Source organism: Sceloporus undulatus, chromosome 6 (genome assembly GCF_019175285.1).
Source record: "Sceloporus undulatus isolate JIND9_A2432 ecotype Alabama chromosome 6, SceUnd_v1.1, whole genome shotgun sequence".
Taxonomy (NCBI): Eukaryota; Metazoa; Chordata; class Lepidosauria; order Squamata; family Phrynosomatidae; genus Sceloporus; species Sceloporus undulatus.
In genome coordinates this window covers 78,747,760-78,765,967 of record NC_056527.1, presented here as the reverse complement: position 1 = coordinate 78,765,967, position 18,208 = coordinate 78,747,760, and the positions used below count along the sequence as shown (strand labels likewise).

Genomic DNA, 18,208 nt, shown 5'->3' with positions numbered 1-18,208 from the left:
CAGGTGTTTGAAGATAGGAAATAGGTTGGGGAGGATTAGGTGATACAAAAGTGACTCCGCGTAACCACTCTTCCATGAAAAACCCATGGGAGCTTGCCAAGCAGCCATGGCACAAAGAGACAGGAGACAGGGACACTGCAATAGGTTTTCTCACTTTCAAGTATTATGGTGGAGGTGGGCTTCTCTGTGATGGTCACAGAGACCCAGTCCCTTTGATGCCAGCTAAATGACTGTGTGTAGTCTCAGCACTACAGTTCTTATTACCAGGGCCAGCCTTACATTAGATGATGTGAAGTTACTGAGTCAGGCAGAAAATAATGATAAGTAACAGCAGGGAGTTTGAAGAGGGAACTGTGCACTGTGTAGGCTGCTCTGTGCTCCCTAGATTAGCCTGCTGCTTTCAGTTACAGTGGAGGATGCTGTCTTATTGAAAGAGTTGAAGCTGGATCTGTCAGTTTAGTTAGCTTATATCCAGTGAATGCAAGTCGGCACTTGTTCTTTGCATCACAGAGCAAGATGTCTTTTCCGGTTATCTTGGAGCCTCTGGTTATTTTTCAAGCCATGGTGCTTCCTCTAGTCATGTGGTTGTCAATGTTTGTCAAAGTGCCGGGGGTTGAGGTGAGGTGGGACTTCTGGGGGGGCAGGATGTCCGTCTTACAGGGCAGGACTTCTAGGGGCAGGACTTCCCTGGAGATAGCTGAAGGCCCAGAAGGGCGGAGAAAGAAGAGGAACAGGTGCTCACCTGTTCCTCCTCTTCCCCACCCTCCTGGGCCTTTAGCTGTCTCCGGAGAGGCAGCTAACAGCACTGGAGGGTGGGAGGAAGAGAAGGAACATGCATGCACCTGTTGGTACTCTTCCCCCATGCTCCTGTCTTTCTGCATACCTCTGGCTTCGTATGCCAGAGAGGGCACGCGTATCATAGGTTCACCACCATGGGGCTAGTGGATTGTGATCTGGCTCCTGAGTCAAGGTGTGTATTTGACTCTAAACATAGTAATAAGTGAGTTTGTACTTACTGCCTGGTGTATTGTCTGTTCTCACCCAGTCCTGGAAAAAATCTATTAACTTTTTACTATCTTTGCACTAGACATGAAAGAATCCTCCCTAAAGGATCTTGTGCGTATGTGGGGGGTTGTCAGAATGATCAGCTTAACATCAATGGGAGAGATTTAGGTCCCCTTCCTGTTAAGCATTATGACTGTTACTCAGAACTTGGAAATGTTCTGAAAATGAACAATCTTTCTTCTTATTCACTGTCAGCATTACTCTTAAAGGTTGGGAAGTCTGTTCATGATAAATAAGAGATAGAAATGTATTAGGGTTGAAAGCCCAGTCACCATTTCTACACTGCCATCACTCATAAATGATCACATTCCAATCACTACAACATTCATAGTCAACAGATAACAGACAGGAAGAATACCACATCCTCAGATCCTCAGTCAGATACTGGACATCTCAAGTCTGGCTATTGAAATTATCACATCAACTCAGTTGGCTCCATTCACATTTCTGTCACTTCTGTAGCTTCCAGGTATCTTTACCAATTATTATTCAAGATGCTTCTACTGTAATCTACATTTTGGTAAAATAATTTCAAAACTTGTGTGGAAAGGTAAGCTAGAAAAACATTTAATAATTATCACTATCTCTGTGGCAGGCTCTGAATGTCATTTCAGCATTTTCAACAAGTGTCTGTTGGCTTTAGTAACTGATGTCATCAAATCTCTGAGCTCTACATTAAATTTGCTTTGATTACAGTTGTGTGGTTTACGACAACTAATGCATATATATGAAGTTTATATTCAGTTGTCTGATAACATTTGCTGCATGTAGTCTTTGGTAGATGCTCTGAAACTGTTTGAAACTGCTCTCTAATTTTTAATATTACAGAAGAAAATTCACAAAAGCAGGTGGAAGATCTTGGAAGTCAATTTACAGAAATTTTCATTAAGCAGAATGATAATGTCACTCTTCTGTTGTCATATTTAGAGGTGAGTATTGCTCTACAGCTACAGAGTAAGCTTTAATTTGTTTAATATTGCCATGAACAAGGATATACTAATTTTAAAACTACTTTGTGCAGATAGAGGAGTTTATTTTAGAGGTTACTGATGGATATACATTAGACTGAATCATTCTTTCAAGTGTCCACCATGTCTGTAGCAATCATAGGATTCCCAAGCATATATCTCTCTGATGTTTAAACTGGGATGGGAAATTTTGCAGTGGAAGTCTACAGTCAGGCAGGTCAGTTTTTAAACATATATTTTTGGTCAGTGTTTTTGTACAGAACAAGGCTTGGGAAAATGTTGCTGAAAAAGAGTTGCAAAGGAAAAGTGGAAACTCCCCCTTCCACTTTTGGATTGCCACTATTCCTGTGCAAATCCTTACATATAGGATATCAAAGAGTACAGAGATATGTCTCTGTGTCTATACATCAGTGATTTAAAAAAAAAAAACAACAACACGCAAATACATTACATACTGTGACGTCAAAAGCTTTCACGGCCAACCTCCATAGTTTCTTGTGGGTTTTTTAGGCTATGCAGCAGAGTTTATTCTGATGTTTCACCAGCATCTGTGGCTGGCACCTTCAGTGTCAGAGCTGTGAACCAAGATGTACTTGGTGTAAATTAAGTTTGCCACAAAGACATTAAGTGGATTTAACAAGCACATTTATTTTATCATATCCTTTGTTTTCATCCCCACCCCACATCTGCAACATGGGAATATTGACTGACCTTAGTAAGATAGTGGTAAGAATGAGTGAGAATGTTTATGAAGTACAGTATTATACAAGTACTAGTAATATGATCCTTATATTATTATTTTTACAAGAATGCAAGCATTCTACAGTAGAAGCAGAATGTACCATTTTGTTATTGAGTAATGCCATGCATGTTACTGTGGCTTTAAGGAAGAATAGGGAGACTTCACACTTGTAGGATCCTCCTATTTTTACTAGTGCTTTGAGGTTTCACTCTAGAAGAAACTGCAGAATACTGACTCAAGCAAATGTGCGTATGCTGAGGATTAAAAAATAAAATGCATTTAAGCTAATGATGGGGAAGAATTTTGTTCAGTTAACTAACAGATATAAGTTTGTCAAACTTACCTCAGCCTAGGAATGCATGCTTACAATTAGAGCCATGTTTGCAATTACTTTTATGCATACCTTGAATCCTGGTTTTCTCACAGGTGTTCTTTTTCAGCAGCCTAATTTATTGAGGAAGAATATATAACTGCTACTATAATTAAATGCTTGGGAGTCTGAAACGCTTACTGAACACATTAGTTAAAGATCTACCAGTAGATACTGATTTACTTTCTGATTGCACTGGCTTAGGACAAGTATAAGTGAATATTGGCTGGAATAATAGAAGTTTTGAAATACAATGGATTTGATGCATAGCATGATAAATTGCAGGAGTTTGATTTCCAAGTTCGATGGCCTGGAGTGAAACTTCTTACAGCATTGCTAAAACAGCAGGGACCACCAGTGCAGCAGATAATCCTAGTCAGCCCTATGGGTAAGTATAAATACTAGTCAGTCCTGTGAATAAGTTTTGTTTTGTTTTGAACATTTATACACTGCTTCTTTTCAGGTGTAATAGAACTGTGCCAAAAAGGTTATTAAACAAGTTCCATATGTAGGTTGACCTCATATATAAGTTGAGGGTAGGTTTTGGGATCAAAATTAATGATTTTGATGTGCCCCATGGATAAGTCGAGGGTAAAATGTAAGGGCATGTCACAAAGGATGTAAAATACAAAACAAAGTAAAATAATATTGAAGAACTTACAAAATTCCAGCAGGCATAACTGTTTGTGCTTACCTTAAAGGCTGAATGTATGAGGAGGGAACTAAATGCTAAATGGTGGCTGTGCATTGTGTAGGGGATACAACCAGGCACAGCAAGGCTACGAAAGTGTGCACATGTCAAAAAGGATGCAAAGGCAAAGCAAATAAAACCCAGGAAAGCTGACAAATGTGCACAAATATCTCCTTCGAAGCCCATTTCCTGATCACTTTTCTGAGTAGAGTATAAAATGTGAGAGCTTAGTCCATGCCAGGATGACATAAAAGAAGCGCCATCCTCCCCTATTGTCTTGGTGCTCCTTTGAGGGGAAGTGCCAAAGAACTGCAGCTGCTGCCATTTTCCTACCCAGGCATTCAAAAAGGTTAGAAACAGTGCTGTGGCGGAGAGAGTGAAGAGTGGGGTGGGGGAGTCAGTGCTTATTTTAGGTTTTCCCAGGACAGACTAATCTGTTGCCATTTGCCACTCTACTCAGAGAAGGGGATGGTTCCTTTTTTGGTAAAAGTTAAGGTACAATACCTACATTGACCTGTGGATAAATTGCCCCAGGTGTTTTTTTAAATCAATGTTTGACTAAAATTCCTAGATTTATACATGATTATATACAGTACGTGTATGCACTATAGTGGTGTACAATGCATTCCAGTCCTCGAAACATGATATCATTGGATATTATTTGTCCAAACTATTTCTGTCCTGGAGCAGCTGCAGTTGGTTCACTAGCATAAGCTGCTTCAAGGCATCCAGAGATGATAGGAGGTTTGCTAGCAGCCCCCATTTGTTGCTATTTAGAGTAGGACAGTTTTGTGATAGATGGCCAAAATTCTGACATAGTATTAAGCATCATTAAATCTGTGATCATAGCAAATCTCCTATCATGGTTTTCTTTTCCAGGTGTCTCTAGGCTGATGGACTTGCTTGCAGATTCTAGAGAGGTTATACGGAATGATGTAAGTATAAAAAAAGGAAAGCTTTAAAGTGAGTTATAATAATATAATAATAATCAAATATAATAATCAGATCAAAAATTAAATTACTTTGTAAGACTGGAAACTTACACCATGTCACTCCATGTCACGTCACCTCTTCAGCATCTATATTCTTTGGAAAGGTTGTATGTGACTGTTAATATTTCATATGGTACATGGGTTGACTACAATTACTTTAGAACCTGAGAGAGTTATGTTGTTGTTGTTGTTGTTGTGTGCCTTGACCCTAAGAAAAATATATCATGAGGTTTTCTGAGGCTGAGAATGTGTGACTTTCCCAAGATCATCCTGTGGATTTCTATGGCTTATATTCAAACCCTGGTCTCCAGAGTTACCGCCCAATGATCAAACCATTACTCCACACTACTCCTTGGAATATATTTGTAGAAACTAAATTAACTTCTAATTCAGGTTTCACGGTGATACATTATTTAAGAATGTTTTTATTCTACTTCTCAGTTAAACAGTCTCAAAATGATTTACAGTAAAAACAGGTAAAATAAAACCAACTGCTTAAAGCAGTGATAATGTAAAGAAATGATTTGACATGACCTGTTAGCTTAACCTTTGGAAAAACTTTTTTCCCCCATTTTCCGATGAAGCAAGCATCACGTTACATCAAACAGCACGTTACATCAAATAGAAGCTCATTGCAAGCTGTAATTCAACATAAAGAACCCAGGCCAAGAAAAGATCCAAACAAAAGCACAACAGAATATTTGAGGCACTTTTAGAGCCTCCTGTAAATCTATTTAAATTTGGAGATACACTTCTGTGCCCTCTCTACAGTTGCTGATTTGATAGAAATGGGGACAGCAGAGGATGACACAACAGGTCAATAGAATATGTTATAAGTGCTTAAATGGTGGGTACCTTATCTTAAAATCTATTAATACCTTAATTATCTTCTTTTTAAATCAATATTTTTTGGTCCTAGAGTAAAATAAACCATAAAAATACAACCCTGTAAAACACATTAAACACATAAAACATAACATATTTGATACCAGGTTCCTATGGTATCAGATCAGCTATATAGTGTAGCATGAAGAATTTGCCTTTTGCTGCTCATGTACTTCATTTCACAAGTCGGGGAGTTGTAGTGTGGAACAGCAGTAGATGATCGCAGCCACCCAAAACGTAAGCAAACCCCTGAAGAGGCAGCCTCAAAGCTAGCACCTCTCAACAGAGACAGTTCTATATTCAGCTTGCTGTTTCTTTAGTATGCAGTACTGATGTGTCCCAGATTGAAGCTCTGGAGACCCAGTTTTTTCCAGTGGTCAAGAAAGCTTTGTACTCTTAAAGCTAATGTACCTATTATGCCCATTCCTGAGAATGCCTGATCTGGCCATAGTGACACCTGCTTTAGTTAAATCCCAATTGGGTTACTGTAATGCATTCTGTGTCAGGCTTACTTTGAAAGGTGTTTGGAAACTTCAGTTGGTACAAAGAGCTGCAGACATTGCTAACTAGGACTGATTAAAGACTAACAACACCCTTGCTACAACAGCTGCACTGGCTGCTAATTTGTTTCTGGACACAATTCAAAGTTTGTTTATGACCAATAAAAGCCTATATGGCTTAGATTCAGGCTTTCTGACATACAAATCCCTCCATATTGTCCTGCCCAGTCTCTAAGAGTCTTAGGAGAAACTCTTCTCTCAGACCCAAAAGGTACTGGTCCAACTGCATGTGCCTGGTCCTGAATTGGGCTGCTGGAAGGACTGGATCCTAGTGCGGCATTGGCGCAGCTTCCAGCTGCATTCAGGGCATGCGTCATCTGAATGCTACGACCCAAACGCAGCTGAAATTCGCATCATTTGGTCTGAGTGTTTCGGGCCTCAGTCTCATTTCTTCATAGGCACATGTGTTGTGGATGTGACATAGGATCTTCTCAGTGGCTGCTCCTAGGCTCTGGAGCTCTCTTTGTAGAGGGGCCTTTTCTTGCTTTTCTCTGTTGGCAAGCAAAGACTTGGTTTAGTCTTCCAGGCTTTTGAGAACTGAAGATTTCTAAAGAAAGGGCTATTAAGAGGCACTGTTTATTGTTTTAAACAGCTTTTTATCATTTTTAATTATATGTTTTAATCTGTTTTAAAATGTTGTGGATAGTTTAATCTTAATCTTTTGTATGCATCAACTAAATTTTCTTTTAATTTATAACCTGTCTTTGAGTTCCAGTTTTGGCAAATGGGAGTAGTATAAATCAAACATTTTAAAATACATTTTATTAAATGTAGAACTTGTATAACAAACATACATGCTTATCTCACTCCTAACCTTACCTAACAACATATCCCTAATCCTAACCACCTATTCTACGTCCACCCCAAACCGAACCATACCACTCTTATATGTACCAGTAACTAACATAACTAAACTAAGGCCTGTTACAGACTGCCAAAATAAAGCTGCTTCGGGTCTCTTTGAAGGTTTGCTATTTAAATGATGCATGCATCCTAAGAATCCGGAAGCTGTACCAAAAGCTGCTTAGGAATGGAATGTGGCTTTGGCGCTACCTCCGGATTCTTAGGACCCATGCATCATTTAAATAGCATACCTCCAAAGAGACCCGAAGCAGCTTTATTTTGGCAGTCTGTAACAGGCCTACCATTAACAAAAAAAGACTTACCACTTCCCAAGCCCCAAAATACTAACACTCAGTATATTTACTTTCCCATTGTTGCCCAATATTTTAATCTTACTTCAGCTCTAAGTATTTTAAATGATGACATACATTCCATTTTCTATTTCTGGGCAAATAAGAGTCTCACTGCTATAATCATATAGTGCATCACTTTATAATTTATATCTTTAGATTTTTCCTTTGATATGCCCAACAAAAACAATTCTGGCTTCAGATCAATTCCACATTTAAAAATAGCTTGTATTTACTTTTGTATTTGTTTCCAATAACTATTTGCTTTATCACAAAATCACTATATATGATAAAAAGTACCTTCCTGTACCCCCACATTTCCAACATTTATTCCTAATACCTTTATACATTTTAGATAATTTATCTGGGGTTAAATACCATTGATACATTATTTTATAAAAAATTGTTCCATCTTTGTAAAGCTTGTTTAATTTCCTGCCAAATCTTTTCATAATTATTTGAAAATAAATTTGAATTTTTATTAGTCAAAGTAATACTTAAAAACCTCACTTTAGTCTCAAGCTCTTCTCAGAGGCAAGCGCTGGAGAAATAGCTGGCTCTGCATGGAGCTTGTCTCTGGTGCATAACTATGGTGCATTCTGCTCTGCCAGAACTGAATGGGATTTCTGCCTTAGTAGAAGCCATCTAGCAGAACATTAAAATTTACACAGCTAAAGTAGACAGATGAAAATAATTCTGAATCTGAAAATCTGAAATTCTCAGGACTGTTTGAAGTACAAACAGTGAATCTCTGGAACAGAAGGGTGCACCTACTATGGTTCTTCCATTATGCAGATAGATGTGGCCTAGCAATTTTAACTTTAAGGGAAAAGATTTTTTTCTTGGATGAAAGTTCATTGGTCAATTTTATCTGCCTTTTCTCCCATAGGGTGTGTTGTTACTTCAGCAGTTAACAAGAAGTAATGCAGCCATCCAGAAGATTGTTGCTTTTGAAAATGCCTTTGAAAGACTCTTGGATATCATAACAGAGGAAGGAAACAGTGATGGAGGTATGAGCTTCCAAGCTTTGTTCTCTTACCATACATATGAATCATTGGATGGCAAACATGACCTTCTCTAGTTTCAGATTGGGCTCAAGTCAAACCCTGGTTAGCTCAATATAAATTTACAGTGTTTCAAAAGTGGATATGAGTTCAGTTTGATCTCCAGAAAAGGGGTGGAGAGTGTCCCACAGTTTTAATAAAGTGAGCAGTTTGCATCATTAGGTCTACATTGCATTGTTTATGAATGGTCTAGAATGCAAGAATATTTTGAACAAATGGGTTGTATCAAATCTATATATTTATGTTTGGATAAATATATAGCTTCTATTATTTCTGAAGGATAGCTGCATGAATGTACGTATTGCTTTTCTGCCTTACCTTGCAATTGTTGTTGTGTGTCTTTAAGCCGTTTCTGACTTACGACAATCATATCTAGTAATTTTCTGAGGCTGAGAGTGTGACTTTCTGAAAGTCACCCAGTCAGTTTCCTTGGCTGAGTGGGGATTTGAAACCTGCTATTCTCCAGACTCATAGCCCAGCATTCAAACCACTATGCCATGCTGGTTTCTGCGTTACAATAAGCAACTTCATTATGGTCTTTCTTCCCTAGAAACGATTGCCATATCAAATTGTAGTATATTCTTTCTGAGTCATAGTGGTTTTTATAATGTGTAAAACATTTGTAGGTAAAATATTAATTTATATGATATTTGATGTACATGAAAAATGCCTGTATGTAGATTTTGTTGTTTAGGTTAGAGTGTAGATCTGTAAAAAATACTACAGTACTTGAATTTAGAGAACACTTAAACTTGTTTGAATTGGTTGTGGACCAGAGCACAAATCTATCTTCTCATTTTGTGTGAAGATAATAAAAACAATTTTGAATAGTTCATACAACAGTCATCATGACTGCCTTTATAAATTTCTGATGCCTGGTGTTTGGGTGGCAGATAAAGCTATTCAGCTGTATCTCCAAGGTTAGCTACTTATCTCTTTCACTCCACTCCTCCCATGTTGTTTTCAATTCTTTGTTAGTCCATAATCTGTTGAGCTCTGTAGCATTGCACTGTAATGGCTAAAGAGATAGACACTCGCTTGGTTGCTGTGGAACTGTATGTTCTGAGGCTTCTTTGTTATGAGAGTTTTTGCCTCTAATACGCAAACTGACATAAGAACTGGGTCTAACACACTTATGAAGTGATGTCATTTTGGTATACATAACTTTATTCTTACTGTTAATAACTAAAAATTCTTGAAACACATTGAATGCATTGCTGGATGTGTGTCATTAATTCAGCTGGCCTCTGCTTTTTCTTGTGCAACTCCACTTTTGCTTCATATTATGACGTTATAATTATTATGATTCTTGGACTTTTACCACAAATTTTGGCTGTGTTATAAGTATCAGCAGCCCAAGTGTTCAGAGAACATCTTGCTAAGCTGCCTTTAAGCTTCCTCTTACAGTGCTTAGCGAATTAACCTTATATCCTCTGGTAGAGTAAATCACTTTGCAATAGAAGAAACATAGAAGTATATGACCAAACATGTATTTAACACTTCACTTGGTAGCCATAGGTGACAAGGAGTTCCATGCAATGAGTGTGAGCAGGCTAACCAAGGCAGAATGGATTTCTGTGTCTTTTCTCCTTCAGGCCAGAAGAGGGGAATTCCAGTATTCCTCCTTAATCAGCATGAAAATTCATGTTACTAGGCTTTTAACAGACTAATAAAAATGTATTAAAACAGATTTATGGGAGTGTCTTTTTCAAATAGATTATTTAAACAAAACGTCTGTGAAGATTGGAGGCTAGAATGGTCTGATCCTATCACTCTTTTGTAAGGAGAAGCATTCTGTTCCTAGACAGTTTTTTGCATTACATCTATTTTGCCATTGGAGAGACATATTACTGCACATTCCCATTCTCATTTTTTAAAATAAGAATGTGCCATTCTATTATGTTGTTAGCAAGCTGTCTTGTGAAGAGACTCTGTCTTGTAGTGATAGAGTAATTTTGACGTTGAAACAAGTATCCATCAACCTGTCTGTCTTTGTAGGTATAGTCGTGGAAGATTGCCTTCTCTTACTACAAAATTTGTTGAAGAACAACAATTCAAACCAGAATTTCTTTAAGGAAGGGTCCTATATTCAGCGTATGAAGCCATGGTTTGAAGTTAGTGATGACAATGCTGGGTGGTCAGCTCAGAAAGTAACTAATCTTCATCTCATGCTACAGGTAAATGCTTTTGAGAACAATGTAATAAAACAATCAGAATTGCTCAGCACTAAAGTGGCTTGAATTTGATATTGTTTTATCTTATGGGAGATATTAAAAAGAGTTCTTCCAGTGGTATTTCAGCACTTGTAGATGATGCATTTCTTTCCTTTCCAGCTGGTCCGAGTGTTGGTGTCCCCCACAAATCCTCCTGGTGCCACCAGCAGTTGTCAGAAAGCCATGTTTCATTGTGAGTTACTTCAACAGCTTTGTACAATCCTGATGGCCACTGGAGTTCCTGCTGACATTCTTACTGAGGTAAGGGAGCAGAGAAAAGTTTTTATTATTTTATTCACTGATTTGCAGTACAGTGTGTGAGGTGATACTACTGAACACCCTTGCTTTTGAATACATTTGTGGTAGCGTGCAATTCTACCTGCAGTGTGAGTGTCCCAAATGCAAGGTATCAAACGATGAACAGGTCTATTCCAGCTCAAATCCTTATATCATTAGTGGAGAAACAACAACATGATTGATGTTGAAAGGAGTGTTTAAGTTTTGATGAATATTTTTCTTGTTTCTCCTTATCTTGTGAATTGACAAATAAGAGAATCCTTTTCCGTTTTAAAAATATATTGCGTGGCTGTTTGCTTCTGGCTGCTTTGGTTTCTTCATTAAAACAGTGCACAGAAAATAGGACCAAAGAGCTTGCTTTATACTTCTAGAAGTATGTTTAGGAACTGGCACTCTTAATCGGGGTTGCAGTGGTTTAGTGGTGCCAATTCTGATGATCGGAAGGCAGAAGCTTGACAGTTTTGAGACCCAAGTGTTGCGTGATGGGGTGAGCTCCCTTCACTAGTCCCAGCTTTTTCCAATCTAGCAGTTCAAAAGTATGCAAAAATGCAAGTAGATAAATAAGTACCACTTCAGTAGGAAGGTAACAGCATTCCATGTATTCATGCTGGCCTAAGACCATCAGAGTCGTCTTCGAACACTGGCTCTTTGGCTTACTAACAGCATCTCTTACAGTCGGATATGACTAGACTAGGGGAAACTTTACCTTTACCTTTTAACCATAATATACACTTTATTTGTGTATTTCATAAAGTTTTATATGAGTCCAAAGAATGGAAGCCAAGATCAGTATTTTTACTACAGGGTTAAATTGCATCTCCCAGAAAATCCAATTGACATGAATGGGTCCTGTTTTGTCTGAACTAACTCAGATTACTTTCACTGGATCTATTTTAGATAGGACTGGCCTTGGATTTAGCCCTCTCATATCTCTGATGTTTCAACTTTTTGTGTTTCTGTGATTACTTTCTAGACCATTAATACTGTGTCAGAAGTCATTCGAGGCTGTCAGATAAATCAAGACTACTTTGCTTCAGTAAATGCACCATCAAATCCACCAAGGTAGGGTAAGGAAAAACCTTGATGTCTTTTACTGTAAACATAAATACATGTTGAATATGCCTTATCCAATATGCTTTATATGTTTCAGAGCTGGGATTTTTTCAGATTTTGGAATACACAAGTAGCATAGTACATACCTGCATGGTATTTGCAAGGCTGGGAAAGATTCAAGGCTAGGGAGAGATGTGTGAATTGACAGGAGGTGTGGTTTTGCACATAGCAATACACTTGGATTCCTACCATTTCACAGATCCACAGTCTTTCTTTAGCCTCCTGCCTTTTCTTTGCCAGCCACCTGCTTCCACCTTCCAAGTAGTGGCTGCGGCGTTCCTGCTTCTTCATCTCTCTCTACAGTCTTGCATCACATTCATTCACTATTTGTGTTGTGTATGAGACACAAGACTGAAGAGAACTGAGTCACAAGTGAGCAGGAGCCTTGCAGCAGCCGCCTCAAAGGCAGAAGTGAGAAGCTAGTGGCAAAAAGTTTCGGGTTTTGGAGATTTTTGGTTTTGTGGATTAGGAGTACTGAGCCTGTATGTGAAATAACAAAATGTTTGCCCATGGTATTAATAATTAGAAGACCTTGGTAGGAAGTTCAACAACCTCCTCAGAAATGTATGGCTCCTTTCAAGAGGATATAAGACTTGTAGTTAAGAGTAAGGATCTAAAATCAAATATTCTGCAACCAACTAGCAAAGTTTAGACTCTAACATTGTTTTCTCTCTCATCCACTGATGGTGGATTAATGTTGCCTTTAACTTCTGAGTACTATTAACATTTGATTTCTCCCCATATAGTAGTTTTGTGGGAAAACATGAAAAACAAATAGGAATAAAGAGGACAGAGCTAAATTTAGGGATTAATGTTTGTTAGATTTTTGTAGCAACATCTTACTAGAAGAACACAGGGTTGGGTGATATATTTTCTCTTAGCTATTAAGTATTTCAAGGGACATAGTAGCTCAGCGGTTAAGACACAGACTCTAAGATCAGCAGGTTGGCAGTTTGAGTCCCAAGCACTGCATGAAGGAGTGAGTTCCTGTCACTAGTCCCAGCTTCTGCCAACCTAGAAGTTTGAAAGCATGTAAAAGTACAAGTAGGTACCACTTCGGGGGGAAGGTAACAGCATTTTGTGTAATCATGCTGGCCACATGACTACGGAGTAATCTTTTACACCACTGGCTCTTCAGCTTAGTAACAGAGATGAGTACCACTTCCTACAGCTGCAAAAGGATTGACAACCTTGTCAAAAGAGAAACCTTTACCTTGATTAACCATTTCAGTCCTTGAAATAATATTTTTATACATGTATCTGTACATCTCTCTTTTTAAAAAAACAAAAACTAATAGATTGTATTCTTTCCAATTTGACAGGCCTGCAATTGTGGTACTGCTTATGTCAATGGTAAATGAAAGGCAACCATTTGTGCTGCGTTGTGCTGTCCTTTACTGTTTTCAGTGTTTCTTGTATAAGAACCAGAAGGGGCAAGGAGAAATTGTGTCAACACTTCTGCCTTCAACCATTGATGGTATAGAGTTTTAAATAAACATTTAAATAAGTAAATATTTTTTTAAAGGAAGTCCTGATATTTCGGGAAATCTCAAAAAACTGGAGTTAGGCATTCAACAGCGGCCATATATTTATCTGAAAGTTTAGAGAAGTGCAGCCAAAAAGGCTGCAAAAATGTGAGAGTGTGAAGTATGCAGTTAATCACATCTTGGGGAATGAGGGGTGGTAGTATGTTTAATCCACCCACTGCAAAGAACCAGTCAGCAGCCTTGTATACAGAACAGCACAGCAGGAATGACAATGAACCATTCTGTAAAATGCTGCAATGTGTGTTGCTACTGACTGCAGGTTTTCCACTACTTTGAATTGATGTCAAGCTAGGCAATGACATTGGAAACCCTGTACTGCCACCTCTCACAATGTTAAACTCTTCATTCTGTGAAAATTGAAAGATTGCGCCATCTGCCACGGAAGTTACTGAACAATTCTCCCCTCCAGCCAGAGAGGGTGGTCCATTGAGCTTGTAGAATCTGGAAGTCAGGGTGGTGGCCCAGTGGTAATAAGGAAGCTGCTTTCCATGAGAAAGTGTTTAGGGGAGCATGAGTATCAAGACATATAGTTGCTTTCAGTTGACCAACTGATAACATACTGTGGAAGAGGGACAGATCACATGATCTGAACATTGTACAATTAGTAATGGGTAGTAGCTAATATCCTTGTTTTGCTCAAAAACTGGCTGACTAGAGGAGTCATGGGTGTTTAACATTCTTTGATGTGATCATATACCAAAGCGTATGGAGGAGTGCACCAAAACCCAGCCATTATATATTACAAGTAAACAGGTTGCAACTCTAATGCTGTGTCTTGGGTGCAGGAGGTGCAACATGCTGCCCACTGAGGCTGTTTTTAGACCCACATAGTCCCCTATAAGCTCGCCCAAATTTATTTTGCTAGACCTGCCAGTGGACATGGGGGATAATTTTGCTACATTCCCATTTGGTCATTTTAGGCCCAGCCCAAAGCAGTGTCAGAGTTTTTTGAAAGATGGTCTGTTGTTTCTACATGTTACCTTTAAATGGTCCAGATTCCAGGGTGCTCTCTTTTCATAAATAAATAAATACTCTGCTTTATGTCTCCCAGTGTCATGTATAGTATCATGTAAATACTAACACTTCCAAGCATGTGCAGCATGTCAGGATATGATTTAAATGAACTTGCTAGCATTGTTGAAAGCTCTCTGTAGATTTGCCTACAGTAGTATTTTTGGTTACAGTTTGCTGTCACTAAATTGTGTGTCTGCTGTTACAGCTACTGGAAATTCTGTGTCAGCTGGCCAGCTACTATGTGGAGGACTCTTTTCTACAGACTCACTTTCAAACTGGTGTGCAGCAGTGGCATTAGCTCATGCTTTGCAAGAAAATGCCACTTTGAAAGAACAGCTGCTAAGAGTCCAGCTTGCAACAAGTATTGGTAACCCTCCAGTGTCCTTACTTCAACAGTGCACCAACATTCTCTCTCAGGTATAACATTCACATCTTTCCTTTCTTATATGAACAGGTTTCTTGTTAAGCTAGGGAAGCAATAGTATGTTTATGTCATGGTATATTTTTCTCATAAGTAGAAAGCTGTTTCTGAATGATGTAACATTTAATTTCTGTAGAGCGTAGAACAGAGTCAAATATGCACATTATCTCCCCCCATCAATTTCTGTTTAATTCCAGTTAATACATGTGGTACACCTCATGTTTTGTTGTTGTGTGCCTTCAAGTCATTTATGACTTACGGCCAACCTGAGATAAACATATCATGGGGTCTTCTTGGCAAGATTTGTTCATAGGGGGGTTTGCCTTTGCCTTCCTCTAAGGAGTGTGACTTGTCCAAGATCACCCAGTGGATTTCCATGGCTCTGGAAACCAGTGCGGATTTGAACCCTGGTTTCCAGAGTCATAACCCAGCACTCAAATGCTCAAACCTCAACAACCCAAAGGTTTTTATACCTCATGTTAGGATGAATAAAATCAGAGGTTTCTAGCTTGTTTGTTGCAATGATGGCTAATGCACATGAAGAATGATGAATTACAAAGTACTAAAATTGCATACATAGTCAAGTTGATGGGTAGATCTGACAGAATGGTAGGTAAAAACTCCTATAAAACCATGAAGGATTAGGCTGGAAGAGCATTCGATTTGTTTTCCCACAAGCAGAACAACGGTAAATATCTGTCCCCTAGAGATAGGGTACCAGTTTTATGGTACAGAACTCCTCTATTAACTTGGCCATCACAGTTGCTAAATAGGTGAAGTCCAGTCAGGCTTATATTCCTCCTGCTGCCTTTTTCATATTACCTCTTACAAAAGATATGTGTGTTTCTAAGCGAGTCTTCAAATTGACTTTCAGGTTTTTTTTGTTAGATTTCATAACTGTGCACACTTGATTGTTACTGTATTTTTTAATTGCAATATGTTTTCAATTGCATATTTTTTAATAATTATCAAAATTCTGCCCAACTTCCTATGGGATTGTATGGGCAGGGGCTGTAAGCAGTTTATGGGCCATATATGTGCCTTCAAGTCATTTCCAACTTATGGTGACCATAAGGCTAGCCTATCATGGGTTTTCTTAGCAAAATTTGTTCAGAGGGCAGTTGTCATTTCCTTCCCCTGAGGCTGAGAACATGTGCCCTGCCCAGGGTTGCCCAAGGTCACCCAGTGCGTTTCATGGTTGAACTAGGAATTGGATCCTGGTCTCCAGTTGCAATCCAAGTACACTGGCTCTCTACCCACACTATTGCTTATAAGCTAGTTTTTTTTCTGGGGAGCAATTTAAAAGAGTAGGTTCCCAGATACAAATGCAGTGCAAGTCAATGAACCAAAGAATGTAGATTCTACCTATATTAAGCACCACAGCAGCCAGATCCTTAGATGTCCATATGTTCTCTATCTCATACAGAAGTTTGCTAAGCATAAAAATCATGTTCCAGCAGAACAGACAATATCGATATAATTTTGCCGCCCTTCAGTATAAATATTCTCAATATAGAGTTTTTAAAACAACAACTAAGTCCTTCATTGTACAGTTATATAATAGACCTGCAACATTCCCTTATCATTTTTAATGTATGATTCACAGGGTGATAAGATCGACAGACGGGTATGTATTGGTGCATCTGAAGCATTGTTTTGTCCCAGAAGGGTCTTTCTGCTCTTTTAGCTTTGCCGTGTGTTTTATGAAATAACTGCTTTGGAGTTTTTTTTCCACTTAACGGTTCTGTGCCTGCTGCCCAGTTTTATTTCTAATAACAAGCTATCTGTCTCTTCTGGTGTTCTTGGAAATGGTGGTATGGGAGACTTGGTTGTTATGGGTGCTTTTTTCTTCCCACTAGGGACGATCTTGCACAACCACTGGGCACTGAATGTGGTGGACTTTTCCCTTTTTTCTGTCAGTGTGAATTTAATCTCATTTTAGGTGAAGTTTAATACAAACTTAAAACTGATAAACCTCTTCACAAGTTTCCTGAAATGAAGAGGAGGAATCAGAGATCTGTCCAGATTTTTCAAAATAATTAACTTTATTGTGGCAGTCTTATCATAGAATCATAGAATCATAGAGTTGGAAGAGACCGCAAGGGCCATCCAGTCCAACCCCCTGCCATGCAGGAAATCCAGATCAAAGCATCATCGACAGATGGCCATCCAGCCTCTGTTTGAAGACCTCCAAGGAGGGAGACTCCACTACACTCCTAGGAAGTGTGGTCTCATCATTTAAGATACCTTAATATTTGATTCAATTTTTTAAACTGATCCATGATCAATATTTTTATGTTGATTATGTCAGATAGCATGCATATTAGACCCAAGACTTAGAGGTGGATTTAAAAGGAGCAATTCAAGTTTTATTTGCATCAAGCCAGTGACTATTGATTGCAGTTATAGCAGAAGCAGTGCTGTATAATCACTTGTGATTAATCCAAGTCCTCTCTTTTCTTTCAAGTTAGTCAGTTATATAATGTAAATAGTATTCATGGTTGGCACAACTAGGTAGCAGTCTCTTAAAAATATCCTAAGTGGTTCAAAGGGCAAAGGCCTTCCCATGGAAAAAAAATTACTATGCTCCATTTAATAAAATGGAAATTAGCTTGCACTCTGTGTGTGTGTGTGTGTGTGTGTGTGTGTGTGTGTGTGTGTGTGTGTGTGTGTGTGATTCTCTAGATAATTTTTTATTGTCCCAAGCACTTCACAAAATTAAAAAAAAAACCAATCCTAACACAATAAAAATTGAGAACAGTAAAACCACCCTAAGAACAAACCAGAAAAGGCCACTGAATCTTACAATTATAATCTAAATGCCATAAAAAGGAGTCAGGCAGCCTTCTCTTAGAAAAGATTTCTGTAACTTTCATATTGCCACTGAGAAGACCCAATTGCTTTTTAACTTCTAGCAATACACCTTGAACCATACTAAGCAAAAATCATGTCTTGGGATGCATAAGCCTCCAATCCCAATTCTGTTGAAATCAGTCATATTCAGGTATGTCGTTCAGTGCTACACTATACATGTCCTCTAAGTAGTGCATCTCATTATGTTCAATATGACCTA

General features: G+C 38.5%; 1 protein-coding gene across 6 annotated transcripts in view; it reads left to right on the top strand.

Annotated features, from left to right (window-relative positions):
* Positions 1-18,208, top strand: part of USO1 (USO1 vesicle transport factor) — a 58,199-nt gene that overhangs the window by 21,106 nt on the left and 18,885 nt on the right. For 4 of the 6 annotated variants that reach the window (XM_042474195.1, XM_042474194.1, XM_042474199.1 and 1 more), the window contains 10 exons: positions 1,894-1,994; positions 3,431-3,533; positions 4,716-4,771; positions 8,356-8,476; positions 10,529-10,707; positions 10,864-11,004; positions 12,014-12,102; positions 13,476-13,630; positions 14,920-15,131; positions 16,742-16,762. In XM_042474195.1, coding sequence (XP_042330129.1) covers positions 1,894-1,994; positions 3,431-3,533; positions 4,716-4,771; positions 8,356-8,476; positions 10,529-10,707; positions 10,864-11,004; positions 12,014-12,102; positions 13,476-13,630; positions 14,920-15,131; positions 16,742-16,762 — 1,178 coding nt within the window. The remainder of the gene's footprint in view (positions 1-1,893; positions 1,995-3,430; positions 3,534-4,715; positions 4,772-8,355; positions 8,477-10,528; positions 10,708-10,863; positions 11,005-12,013; positions 12,103-13,475; positions 13,631-14,919; positions 15,132-16,741; positions 16,763-18,208) is intronic. The other 2 variants (XM_042474197.1, XM_042474196.1) reach the window with 1 other exon arrangement.